Here is a 14,095-nt window from a genome sequence, read left to right on the forward strand (position 1 = left end):
TTGAGTGGTGTTGGAGCTGCACTCAACCAGGCAAGTGGAGCGTGTTCCTGACTTGTAGCCTGGAGGTGGTGGACAGACTTTGTGAGTCAGGAGGTGAGATACTTGCTGCAGGATTCCCAGCCTTTAGAACAAACATAGAACATACAGTGTAGAAGGAGGCCAATCTGGCCCATCGAGTCTGCACCGACCCACTTAAACCCTCACTTTCATCCTATCCCCTGAACCCAATAACCCCTCCTAACCTTTTTGGATACTAAGGGCAATTTAGCATGGGCAATCCACCTAACCTGCAAGTCTTTGGACTGTGGTGGAAACCGGAGCACCAGGATGAAACCCATGCAGATACGGGAGAACGTGCAGACTCCGCACAGGCAGTGACCCATCAGGGAATCGAACCTCGGACACTGGCGCTGTGAAGCCACAATGCTAACCACTGTGCTACCATGCTGTCTTTGACCTGCTCTTATAGCCACAGCTAGTCTAGTTCAGTTCATGGTCAATGGTAACCCCAGGCATTGACACGAGGGGATTCAGTGATGGTAATGCTGTTGAATGTCAAGGGGAGATGGTTAGATGTTCGGCAAAATGTCATGTTGCACTATTACTTTAACAATGTGGCTCGCTGTAGTCATGTGACCTCTGATGGAATCTGCTGGTTAATAAAGATTTACGGCGATAGCCATTTCACCCAAAACATGGAATTGTCATTGCCTGGCACTTGTGTGCCATGAATGTCGCATACTACCATCCAATCCTTCCTCAACTCCTTTTAATCAGGTGGGAGGTATAAATGGACAATCCATCCATTAAGTTTAAAGTAAGAAGGCACTTGTTTTTCTATAGCACCTTCCATGACCCTAGGACGTTCCAACAAGCTTTACAGTCAATGAAGCACTCTCGAAGCATGATCACTGCTGTAATGTAGAATTACATTTTCAATAGATCTCTGACAATATCGGTGACAAAATGCACTTTAAGAAACAAAATAATTTGGTTATTATCACCAACTGGATCATGAGTCGGGTTCAAATCCCCATGTTACCCATTCTCTGCTCTCTAATACTGATGTGGGGATGCCGGCGTTGGACTGGGGTGAGCACAGTACGAAGTCTTACAACACCAGGTTAAAGTCCAACAGGTTTGTTTCGATGTCACTAGCTTTCGCAGCGCTGCTCCTTCCTCAGGTGAATGAAGAGGTCTGTTCCAGAAACACATATATAGACAAATTCAAAGATGCCAAACAATGCTAGGAATGCGAGCATTAGCAGGTGATTAAATCTTTACAGATCAAGATCAAGACCTTGGATCCAGATCTTCAGAGCACCCTACGTGCTCTCATCCCACGTACTCCCCGCATTGGAGATCTCTACTGCCTCCCAAAAATACATAAGGCCAACACACCAGGCCGCCCTATCGTTTCAGGCAATGGGACCCTGTGTGAGAACCTCTCTGGCGACATCGAGGGCATCTTGAAACCCATCGTACAAGGTACACCCAGCTTCTGTCGCGACACGACGGACTTCCTACAGAAACTCAGCACCCATGGACCAGTTGAACCAGGAACATTCCTCGTCACAATAGACGTCTCGGCACTCTACACCAGCATCCCCCATGACGACGGCATTGCTGCAACAGCCTCAGTACTCAACACCGACAACTGCCAATCTCCAGACGCAATTCTGCAACTCATCCACTTCATTCTGGATCACAACGTCTTCACCTTCGACAACAAGTTCTTCATTCAGACGCACAGAACAGCCATGGGGACCACATTCGCACCCCAATACGCCAACATCTTCATGCACAAGTTTGAACAGGACCTACTCACCGCACAGGACCTTCAACCGATGTTATACACCAGATACATCTATGACATTTTTTTCCTTTGGACCCACGGCGAAGAATCACTGAAACGACTACACAATGACATTAATAAGTTCCATCCAACCATCAGACTCACCATGGACTACTCTCCAAAATCAGTTGCATTCTTGGACACACTCGTCTCCATCAAGGACGGTCACCTCAGCACTTCGCTTTACCGCAAACCCACGGATAACCTCATGATGCTCCACTTCTCCAGCTTCCACCCTAAACACATTAAAGAAGCCATCCCCTATGGACAAGCGCTCCGTATACACAGGATCTGCTCAGACGAGGAGGAGCGTAACAGACATCTACAGACGTTGAAAGATGCCCTCGTACAAATGGGATATGGCATTCGACTCATCGATCGACAGTTCCAACGCGCCACACCGAAAAACCGGACCGACCTCCTCAGAAGACAAACATGGGACACAACCGACAGAATACCCTTCGTCATCCAGTACTTCCCCGGAGCGGAGAAACTACGTCATCTTCTTCACAGCCTTCAACACGTCATTGATGACGATGAACATCTTGCCAAGGTCATCCCCACACCCCCTCTACTTGCCTTCAAACAACCGCGCAACCTCAAACGAACCATTGTTTGCAGCAAACTACCCAGTCTTCAGAACAGTGACCACGACACCACACAACCCTGTCATGGTAATCTCTGCAAGACGTGCCAGATCATCGACATGGATACCACTATTACACGTGAGAACACCACCCACCAGGTACGCGGTACATACTCGTGCGACTCGGCCAACGTTGTCTACCTCATACGCTGCAGGAAAGGATGTCCCGAAGCTTGGTACATTGGCGAGACCATGCAGACGCTGCGACAACGAATGAACGGACATCGCGCAACAATCACCAGGCAGGAATGTTCCCTTCCAGTCGGGGAACACTTCAGCAGTCAAGGGCATTCAGCCTCTGATCTCTGGGTAAGCGTTCTCCAAGGCGGCCTTCAGGACCCGCGACAACGCAGAATCGCCGAGCAGAAACTTATAGCCAAGTTCCGCACACATGAGTGCGGCCTCAACCGGGACCTGGGATTCATGTCGCATTACATTCATCCCCCACCATCTGGCCTGTGAAATCCTACCAACTGTCCTGGCTTGAGACAATTCACACCTCTTTAACCTGGGGTTACCCCATCTCTGGATCTGTAAAGATTTAATCACCTGCTAATGCTCGCATTCCTAGCATTGTTTGGCATCTTTGAATCTGTCTATATATATGTTTCTGGAACATACCTCTTCATTCACCTGAGGAAGGAGCAGCGCTCCGAAAGCTAGTGACATCGAAACAAACCTGTTGGACTTTAACCTGGTGTTGTAAGACTTTGTACTGTGCTCTAATACTGAGATAGTAATGTTACCATGGAACACGATGGGTGCGATCGAACGGCCTTCGCCTGACTAGGTGACACAACGAGACTGTTAAATCTCGCGAGATTTGCGATGCTCAGAATGTCTTGCGAGCTCTAATGAGACGACACGATCTGTGTCTTGCCTTGCTGGCCGGGATCCAGATTTACATATTTAAGTGAGTCCGTGCAGGAAATGAGATAAATGCGGCCTCGGCAGGGCATTCCTCACTAAGGCCAACAAAAAAGAGTCCTGCTTGATGGTGGGGTCGTTATTGGCGCTGCAGGCACCGAGAAACGTCCCCGCTATTCACGCCCAAAACGGGACTGTTTTTTGGGGAGTTAAATCGCGCCCGATATTTCCCATATACCCAAAAACTCCCGATTGGCGGCAATGGCATTTTCCAAACTCCTGAATGCCACTGATTTATTAACATTCAGGGAGCGTCTGAACACTTTGCTATGCGTGAGACATTCCTGCAATCAGGTGCTTTCAGTTGTCTGATATCAGTGCTTCTATAAGGGGAGTTAATGAGTAAGCTTTAGTAACCTTTAGTCTCTGACCTAACCAAACAATTAATCCAAGGAAGTCATTAACTGTAATTCACTGGAGGAAGGTTTCAGTCCTTCACTGTTCCCCGTACGTAAGCCTTGCTGCTCTCTTTACTTTCTGAAGGATTTATTTCTCAGCTGTTGATGAGGAAGTCTTGACCACCAAGTGTTTGTTCAAAGCTGTGGGTACTGAAGGAGGCTTTAGGCTCATACCTACCCCGGAGCTGATTAGAATGAAAACTGTGAAAGGTAAGAGGTGATTACCAGCCTGTACCTGGCACAGTGTAATGCAAGCTTAGACTGAGGGCAGCGACTGTTACCATGATTAACACTTGCAACACTATGAACTGTATTACTTGCAGAAAGTCTTTAAATTGCTTCTGATTATGAGGCAACAGTGTTTTTAAAATTATTTAAAGCATAATATGTTCTTTCAGAGTAGACAATGGTAAAGTTTCATTCATTTCCTTGATATAAAGTCCCAGATGTAGGATTGGTCTTCATGGAAAATGAATTTCAAACTCTTTATTGAGAACCTTTTGAATCCTTGTTGTTTTCAGGAAGTTCTAACTTCAAGCAGCACGCGGTGCTAATGGACCTCGACAAAACGCGGACAGCAGTTCTGAGCTAGAAGTTTAAATGAGATCTTTCTGTCAAACAGTAAAGGGGCGGAATAAAACGTTGGAAAACACTCATTAGGAGAGGCAGCATCTGTGGTAAGGGGAGTAGAGCTTATAGCCAGAATATTCCAGCCGTTGGGGTTCTCCCTTCCCGGCGGCAGCACACCCCCACCCACGGGTCTCCCGGCATCATGGGGTAGCTTCAGTAGGAAATCCTACGGACAAGCAGCGGGAGTAGAGGATCCCGCCATCAGCGAACGACGCGCTGCCGAGGCACACGTGGCTGGGGGAACGGAGAATTCAGCACAATGTTCCAGGTCGGTGGTCTTTCATCAGAACTAAGGGGTGCAAATTGGTTTCAGTCTGTTTCAGATCAATTGGCAGCAGGACACCCTAACCAGGATGCTCGAAATTTAGCCTACGGCCTCATTTCAGTAGTTGAGGCCTTTGCACGAACACTTGGAAGAGCAAGTAGAAAATTTCTCTCAATTGTACAGAAGCTTTGAAAAGATCTATAGAGGGACTGATTTTACCCTCTCCAAATCTGAGTTAATGAGGCATAATGGCTTAATTAGGAGATGGTGGTGTAATGGTCATGTCACTGAACTAGTAATCTAGAGGCTCAGGTTAATCCCACCATGGCAGCTAATAGAATTTAAATTCAAATAATAAAAGTCTGGAATACAAAGTTAGTATTGACCGTGAAACTATCATTGATTGTCTGTAAAGACCTATCTGGTTCAGTAATGTCCTTTAGGGAGGTAAATCTGCCGTCCTTGCCTGGTCTGGCCTACATGTGACTCCAGATCCACAGCAATATGGTTGACTCTGAACTACCCTCTGAAATGGCCGAGCAAACCACTCCATTCAAGGGCAATTAGGAATAGGCAAAAATTCCTTGCCTTGCCAGTGATGCCCACGCCCCATTAATGAATGCATTTTTAAAAAAGACTTGGTGCTGGGTTCTCCGATTGTGAGGCTATGTCCGGAGCATGTGTCTAGTCTTACTAGCAGAAAGTTGGCACCGCCCCCGCATCAATGCTCCGCCCGGTGGGGGGCTAGCAGCCTCGCCACGTAAAGCTCCCGGCTTTAGCTGCAGATGCGAACGGAGAATTTCATGGTCTGTGGCCGCGCATGCGCACGGTGGCGACCTGCGGCAGTTGCGCCGCACAACATGGCACCGTCCGCGCGCGGACCAGGCCTGCCAGATAGTGCCCCCCGTAACATCCCCAACCATCCCCCACCAGTCCACCAACCCCCGCCGAAGTCCCACTGCCAGCAGAACGACTCCCCCCGTCGCCGCCATGTGAGGTTGACGAAACATCAGACCACAAGTGAACCGCACTGTCAGGAAGTCGGCTCATTGGGGGCAGAACATCAGGGGAGGGCCTTCAGGTGATGTCCTGAGGCCATCCCAACAGCGTGCGGCGTACTCACCGATGATGCCGTTTTGGAGGGGGGCGTAGCATCTGAAAAACGGCGCCACTCCCCGATTTCGGCGTCAAATCTGATTCTCCGGCCAATGAATGCGATCTCGGCGTCGGCAATCGGAGAATCCAGCCCTTGATCCCCAATAGGAAAGGACTTTGATTTTTCCAGCAACATTCAGAACCTCAGGCAAAGCAATTTACAGCCAATGAAGTATTGTTGAAGTGTAGTCACTGTGGTAATGTAGGAAATGCAGCAACCAACCTGTGCACAGTAAGCTCCCACAAGCAGAAATTTGCAAACGGCCAGATAATCTGTTTTAGTGAGGTTGGTTGAGGGATATATATTGGCTGAGACACTGGGGAGAACTACCCTGCTCTTCTTCATTCTTCAAAATAGTGGCCATTGGATCTTTTACTCCTACCAGAGAGGGCAGATGGGGCCTCGTTTCAAAGCCTTAAGTAATTGAAAAGGCAAATGGAATGTTGGCCTTTGTTGCAAGGGAGATGAAGTGTAAAAGTAGGGAAGTCTTGCTACAACTGGACAGGACATTGTTGAGACCACAACTGAAGTACTATGTACAGTTTTGACCTCCTTATTTAAGTAAGGATATGCTTTCATTGGAATTAGTTCAGAGAAGGTTCAATAGGCTAATTCCTGGGATGAAGGATGTTGTCTTATGAGGAAAGGTTGAGCAGGTTGGGCCTATACTCATTGCAGTTTAGAAGAATGAGAGGTGATCTTATTGAAACATGTACTGAGGGGGTTTGACAGGGTGGATGAAATGAGGATGTTTCCCCTTGTGGAAGAGTCTAGAACTAGGGGGCACAATTTAAAGATAACATGTCTCCCAATTAAGATGGAAATTAAGAGAAATGTCTTCTTTGAACATCAATACTATTTGGCAGAGAGCAGTGGAGGCCTATTCACTGAATACGTTCAAGGCTGAACTGAACTGATTTTCACCATCAAGGGAATCACGGATTATGGGGGGCAGGCAGAAAAGTAGAGTTTGAGACCACAATCAGATCAGCCAATACCTGATTAAATGGCGGAGTAGTTTTTTGGACCACATAGCCTACTCCCGCTCCTATGTCTTATGATCTCATATAGAAAGACGCAATTATACAAAGTCATTGTTGTGCACCTCCCTGTTCTTCCTCAAAATTGGGAAAAGTATGTGAATATCCATGACCTCATCCTGACCCCCAACCCCTCCTCTCAGTAACCCCCTTCCGCCCTGCAACCCTCCAAGAACTTTGTTTTCTTACGACATTTGCCTCCTTGTGAATTGCCTACTGCCTTTGCCCCAGCCATGTGAACGAGCGTGAGGGGTTGGGGGGGTGGGTGGGGGGGGGGGGGGGGGGAATCCCTGGTTTAATGTCTGATCTGAAAGAGAGTAGGTCTGAGAGCAGAGGGTTCTCTCAGCATGGTGTGAGGTTGCATTTCCACTGGGAAGGAAATGGTGTCTGATTGTCTGCTGTGACTAATGCGGAAGACCGTCAGTGATCTATGGAGGAACTTTGTCAACCACTGATTTTCAGGGTGTCCACTTGATTTCTGCATGTTTTAAAGGCATTCTTTTCTGTATCTGTTCCTCCAATTGCTTAATCTTTTCCTTCTTCCCAGCAAAGTGTATCCTACATCATTTTAACAACTTTGTTAAAGAAAAAGACACAAAATATCATATCTGAATTAAAATCATATTAAAGTTAAAAATTGGAAATACTCAGCAGATCAGGTAACACGTGTGGAGAGAAACAGAGAGTTGTCATTTCTGTTAGTGACGCTTCAGCACAGATGCTGCCTGGCCTGTCCAGTTGTTCTGGCATTTTCTGTTTTAGTGTCAGCTGTGAATCAGTGAGTTGTTCTCTGAGTCAAAAAGTTGTGCATTCAAGACCCACTTCAAAGACTTGGGCATAAAAATCTCAGCTATCAGTCAGGGCCGTCTTTCAGGTGAGATGCAGAATGTGGACATTGCGGGTAGTTATAAAATATTGAAGCAGAGTAGAATAACTCAGTTTTGTCTGATGTCCTGGCCACTGTTTCTTCCTCAATCAGGTATTATCTGGTTGTAAGTACGTTGCTGTTGATGGGATTTTGCTAAGTGAAAATTGACTGCTGCGTTTCGGACATTACGCACCCTTTAATAAGTACTTAATTGGCTGAAAATAGAGCTTTGGGACCTCCTGAAGTGAAAGGTGCCACAGAAATGCACAAATTTGCATCTCTGTTAACCTGTCTTGAATGAGGTAGTTTGACATTGCGACTGGTCTGTCTGGTTATTTGGTTGCAATCACTTACAAAGGAGCTCTGGGGTTAATGTATTGCTGAATGCACGGGAATGCTGCACATTCTCTTTGTGAATGTAATGGGTGCAGATGGAAATTTGAAATTTGGGAAACAACTTGATTGCCCAATCCAGAATCCTAATTGCCAGTGCAAATAGGAACAGGAGTGGGCCACTCAGCCCATCCAGCCAGCTCTGCCATTGAATTAGATCATAGCTGATCATCTACCTTGATATCCCCATATTACTTGATGTCATTAGTATCCAGGAATCTATTTATTTCTGTGTTTCACATGCTCAACGATTGAGCTCCCACAGCCTTCTGGTTCAGAGAATTCCAAACGCATTCATTGTCCTCTGAGTGAAGACATTCCTCCTCATCTCAGTTTTAAATAGCCTATCCATTATTCTGAGATTGAGTCCACTGGTTTTAGACTCACCAACCAGCGGAAATACCTCGGGAGGGATTCTCCGTTTCAGAAACTAGGGGTGGGATTCTCCGTCAGGGGGATCCTCCAATTCGCCGGCAGCACACATGCGCGCAGATTTCCTGATGGCGTGGGAGTGGCCACAATGGGAAAACCCATTTGCACTGTGCCAGAAACCGTGTCGGGCGGGACGGAGAATCCCGCCCTCAATGTTGACCCCGGGACTGAATTGGTGGTCTTTTACTACAGCAAAATTGGCGACTATCCCAAAGCAATTCATCAACCGTTGATGGGCTAGTACTGGCTCCACATGGAACATGATTGATCCCAATTAAAACTGGTGCCGGATTCCCCGAGGTTGGTATCGCCACTCGAGAGGCTGACAAGTTGCAGCTGCATATTGCCACTCCACTCCCCACACACACACACACACATTCCAGCAAACAAGATGGCACTGATCTCATTGATGGGTCGGCTGGGGTCAGAGGGTACCTAGGGGGGTGGCCTGTGGGGACAACCATATGACCCATGGCATAAGTTCACGGTGGGCAGTCAGCAGCGTGCGCAGTCGCATGGCTGCCCTGCAGGCTGCGGCAATGGTGTTCCGTACCTGTCCATCCCGACCCCACGGCAACCTCCTGGCTGTTCCCTGCTACTCCCCCGGTCCCTGGCAGAAGCCCCTTGGGCCAGCGGCACAACTGTCAGCACACTATAGCGATGTTGGACACTTTTCATACCCCCTCTCTCTCCCTCAGCGGCTACGACGCCTATTTCACGATTTTTAAAACCACAGTGATGCTCTCCATTGGTAATTCCTCCTGGCGGTGACGGAGCATCGCGGGAGCCCCGGGGAATACCGGGTCAGGCCCATTAACGTTTATTGTATGCAAAAAGTAGAATGCATTCATGCCGCTGTCGAGGCATCGGAGCAGGGCATTCCGTTGGGTGCCCGATGCCGGCCATAGTTTTCACCTCATTCTCCGACCAATCACGTTTCCCAATTCCGGAGTCGCTGGACTGAGGATCCCGCTCCTTATCTACATCCACCCTGTAAGAGGTGCTGCACCAGGTGTGGGGTTACCTTTGCAACCTTCAGTTCTCTTGGGCACACTGTGTGTGTTTCTGCTCAATTGGAGTCCCACAGCTCTCTCACTCGATACAATAATCCTAATTATCTCCTCACCGTGGTTATCGATCACTGGACAGAGCAGCCATTAGTCAGGCACCCAAAAGTCAAATCTGATCCCTCTGTATGGTGTGCCTCCAGAGCGTTATATGTTGACTATGATTGGCTAAGGAATGATTGCTGAGACGTGGGTATGTCTGAACTACAACTGGTTAGTTTGATTAATGTAACTATATACAGATGTACAAGACTAGGGACAGGATCCCCCCTCCCCCCCATCCCCCTCACTGTATATTTTTCACCAATGAAGGCTGCTTGCTATTGGCCACCAGTGTGATCTTCTAGTCCCGCCGATGTCCACAACGCTTTGCATGGCTCGATTCTTCTGCCGGTGGGATCTTTCAGTTCCACCAAAGGCAACCCTCCCCCTATTGAAATTCCCACCCTAGATCTCACTCAGTATAAGCCTCTCAACACTTGATCATGTGTGCCTTGTATCATCATGTGGCCATTACTGTTTCTCCAGTCTCACACATTCATCCTGAACACCTTAATACTTCAGAGAGGTGATATGTGTTGCTGCCATAATTGTATATAAGCATTATCGATTTAATATTCAGTTTAATTTAGATTCATTTCTGTGTAGGCCTCAACATTGAGGAGCTTTGAGACTGATTTTAATTGTATCCAAGTGAATAAGGTTTGGGTGAGGGTCCAATTTTGGGCACCACAGCTTTGGAAGGCTGTTGAGGCCTTAGGGAGGGTGTAGAGGGGATTTCCTAGAATGGTACCAGGAAAGAGGGACTTCAATTTTGTTGAGATGTGGGAGAACCTGCGATTGTTCCTCTTAAAGCAGAGAAGGTTAAGAGGAGATTTAATGGAAATGAGGGGCACAATCTACCAGCCGCGTTATGCGCAGAAGTCATTGTGACTGGGCGCAACTGGTAGATCCCTCTTCCAGGATCTACCTGGCTCGCCATGCCTTATGATCACGTGAGACGAGACGGAATGGCACCTGTGAGGATCAGAGACCCCCAGGGGATTACAGACCCACCCAGGTGCTTGCCCTCTGGGCAAGCTGGCAGCCTGGTACTGCTGGTGCGACCCAGACACCTTGGCACTGCCAACCTGTCACCTGGGTGTTAGCCTAGCATCGCCAAGGTGCCCAGCTGGCACTGACAGCTAACAGGGGCACTGCCAGGATGCCAGGCTGGCACTGCCAAGGTGGCATTTTTCCCATGTTGTGGGTTGGGCCCGGGAGTATCTTGCGGGGGTGTGGGGGGAGGGGGCTGGGGTACTGAGAATCCCCTTATAGGTGAGTTGGGGCTTTGGGGAGGTTTGGGGGTCATGTCGGGTGTTGACTAATCGGTACTCCATTTCAAAGTGACGTATCGCTCTATTCCTGCGCTGAGTAATTCCAAGGAGCAGAGCTCGTCAGTGCAGAAAATGGGACAAAGTGCGGCATCATCGGGACTTTCCCCGCTGAGACCCTGTATCTACTGGAATGGGAAACACCCGGCTAAACATGCTTTCTAGTGGACTCTGTTCCCATTGGGGTAAATAGCGCCGGACGTGTTTGAAAGAACATTTGCAGCAGAAACTGGTTCCATTGGCAGGAATGTGGTTACCAGAGGACACAGGTTTAAGATAATTAGCAAAAAGAAAACAAGAAGCGCATGTGGAGAATTATTTTTCTTATGTGGGGAATGTCTAAAATAGGACAATGGATGTAGACTCAAAGGGGAATTGGATACATACTTGAATAGGAAAATATTTCAGAACTATGGAGAAAGATTCGGGGAATGAGGTGAATTGGATTGCGCTTTGAAATGCAGGGTGGGGATGTCCTCCTTCTGATTCTAGGATTCTAACTGACGGGTTTCTCTCTCTCTACCTTTTTGAACTAAGATGTGATGACAGACCAACCCAGCCTATCCTTGCAAGAGCCAGATGTTTCTGCCTACGCTCAATATCCCAACACGCCATTACCATTGATGCAGCTGTCCTCTACAGGGCCTTCATATTATCCCAACAACAGCTACTACAACCAGTACTCTGACACCTGGTACTCCTCAGCAATGCACGATCCTAAAAAGCTCCCCTGTGACACCATCTTCCCTGAAGATGTGGATGAGGGCGACATCCCAGTTACCAAGAAGTCCAGGATGGGCCCCCTCTCTGGGAAGTTGAAAGGCAATGAGCTGTGTGTTGTGTGTGGAGACAAGGCCTCTGGATATCACTACAATGCTCTCACCTGTGAGGGCTGTAAAGGTAAGGACAGCTATTTACTGTGTACATTTTCATCCAAGACGTCAAATGATGTTGAGTTATTGTGGAAGACCAAAACGAATAAAAATGGAATTCAATAATGATTTTCAAAAGAGATTGGCTTAATACCTGAAGAGGAGAAATTGGCAGGATCATGGAGCAGTAGATTGGGATTAATTGGATAGCTGTTTGAGGATCAGTAGGCCAAATGGTCGACCTTCCGTACCATCTTCCAGGAGCATACGAACAAAGCACAGGAGTAGGCCAATACGACCAGTTGAACCTGCACCGCCACTTAATAAGATCATGGCTGGTCTGGTAGTAACTGCAAATCTGCATCCCTCCTACCCCTGATAAGCTACCAGCACCTTGCTGACCAAGAATCTATCCAGCTCTGACTTTAAAATATTCACTGAGGGAGATTTTATGTTCACGCTCGGCATCAGCGAGAATGGCGATGCAGGTACAAAGTCTCACGAGAGTTCGGAACCTAATTTAAATATATTTTAATGGATTTACATATTATTAAAAGGCCTACATGCCACATGATTTCCCCCTCACTGAATATTCAAACTGCGCTGAGTCAGGTTGCACCAGTCAGGTTCACAACAGCTTTAGGAAGACAGGAAACTGTCAAAGGGTTCCCACCAGGGCCCCACAGTCACTATAGCTCCCAGGGGGCAGAGGGGCGTGCCTGGGCAGTCCCTGGCACAAGTTGGCAGTGACAACCTAGCAGTGCTGGGGGCGGTCCCTCTGAGGGCCCAATTTGGGGTGGCTTCCCATTATGTGTAACTGGGGGGGACAGCACCAAGCGGTCTTGGCAGTAACGTGGGAGTGGTATTGAGGGGGGAACCTTGCAGGGATGCAGGGTCATGGTATTGAGGGGGGAAAACTTCCAGTGATGGTGGGGGGGTTGGGGGGGGAGGGGGGGGTGGTGAAGGAGGGGGGAACAGCGGCGATATTGCCGCAATGGCTGTTGGGGGGATGGGAGGGGGTGAGAGCTCCGGATAATTGTGCTGTTGTGGCGATAACCCCTGATAGCTTCGTGGCGGGGGGAGGGGTGGGGGGGGGGGGGCGGAGGGGGGTGGGGGGGGGGGGGGCTGAGGATGGGGTTTAAGGTCAGGTCTGATCGGGACACCCTTTAAAGATGGCACCTTGATCTATGTGGCAGCTCTATCAGGCCCCGTCCAACCAGACTGAAGGTGGAAACCATAGTCTCCTGATTTTATTTTGCCAGAATGCCAGAACATCTGGAGATATAGGCACGGGTTTTCAGTCAGAGCCTGCCATTCTGACAAATTATGGGAAAATTTCACCAAAGGTGCTTCCAGCACCTTTTCAAGAAGAGAGTTACAAAGACTCACAACCTCTGAGAAAAACAACTTCACCTCATCTCTGTTTTAAATGGGGGTGCCCTAAGAGGAGGAACAGGAGGAGGTCATTCAGCCCCTCAAATCTGTTTGGCATCCAATTTGATTAAGACTGATCTGTACCTCAACTTCATTTGCTTGGGTTGTTTCCAGAGGGTGGAATTTTATCATTTTTTAATAAGTGTCAACTCAGGCGGGAATAGCAGTGTGCTGTCCGTTGGCTCCACTGCTGCTTTTCCTGCCATATATTTTGACACTTTGTTTTGACATGCAGGAATTATCTCAATGAAAACTCCCACTGGCATAAAAGCTGTCCATGGACTCTCATTGGATTCTCCACCACCACCAGCTTTCCCACTCATTGGAAACTTCACCTGTGCCCATGCTGTGCCTCTACAATTCCTTGTAGCCTCCCCCTATGTCTAGTTGTGTCAGCAGGATGCACATCAGAGGTGGAGGCAGCCAGCTGCTTTCCATGCCCTGTTGATTGAGGTGCCCTTGGCAGATGTCCTCTGGAGGGCTGGAAGCTGGAGGGCCTACTTTCAGGTAGCACTGGTGTTGTCCCGTCACCCCGTTCTGCCCGCTTTGCATGAGGTGTGGCGGTTTCAGGAAGGGGGGGATGCAGATTGGCTGGTCACCCCCAAAACCTCCTGGGTGGAAGGCCTTGGGATGCACTATAACAGATCCTCCTCCCTCCGGGTGCTCATGGGCCCCTGCGTTACTCCATGGCAAGGTGGGGCAGCTGGCGCTGCCAGTCCTGGAGGCCCACCATTGTCTG

General features: G+C 48.4%; 1 protein-coding gene across 4 annotated transcripts in view; it reads left to right on the forward strand.

The window, feature by feature from the left end:
* nr1h4 (nuclear receptor subfamily 1, group H, member 4) overlaps positions 1-14,095 on the forward strand; it is a 130,118-nt gene that overhangs the window by 42,715 nt on the left and 73,308 nt on the right. For 2 of the 4 annotated variants that reach the window (XR_011936507.1, XM_072484833.1), the window contains exon 3: positions 11,588-11,950. Coding sequence is in view for 3 of the 4 variants with exons in the window: in XM_072484833.1 (XP_072340934.1) it covers positions 11,588-11,950 (363 nt within the window). In the remaining variant the exon portion in view is untranslated. Of the gene's footprint in view, positions 1-3,846; positions 4,037-4,347; positions 4,725-11,587; positions 11,951-14,095 lie in introns of those variants that run through there. The other 2 variants (XM_072484835.1, XM_072484834.1) reach the window with 2 other exon arrangements.

Source organism: Scyliorhinus torazame, chromosome 19 (assembly GCF_047496885.1).
Source record: "Scyliorhinus torazame isolate Kashiwa2021f chromosome 19, sScyTor2.1, whole genome shotgun sequence".
Taxonomy (NCBI): domain Eukaryota; kingdom Metazoa; phylum Chordata; class Chondrichthyes; order Carcharhiniformes; family Scyliorhinidae; genus Scyliorhinus; species Scyliorhinus torazame.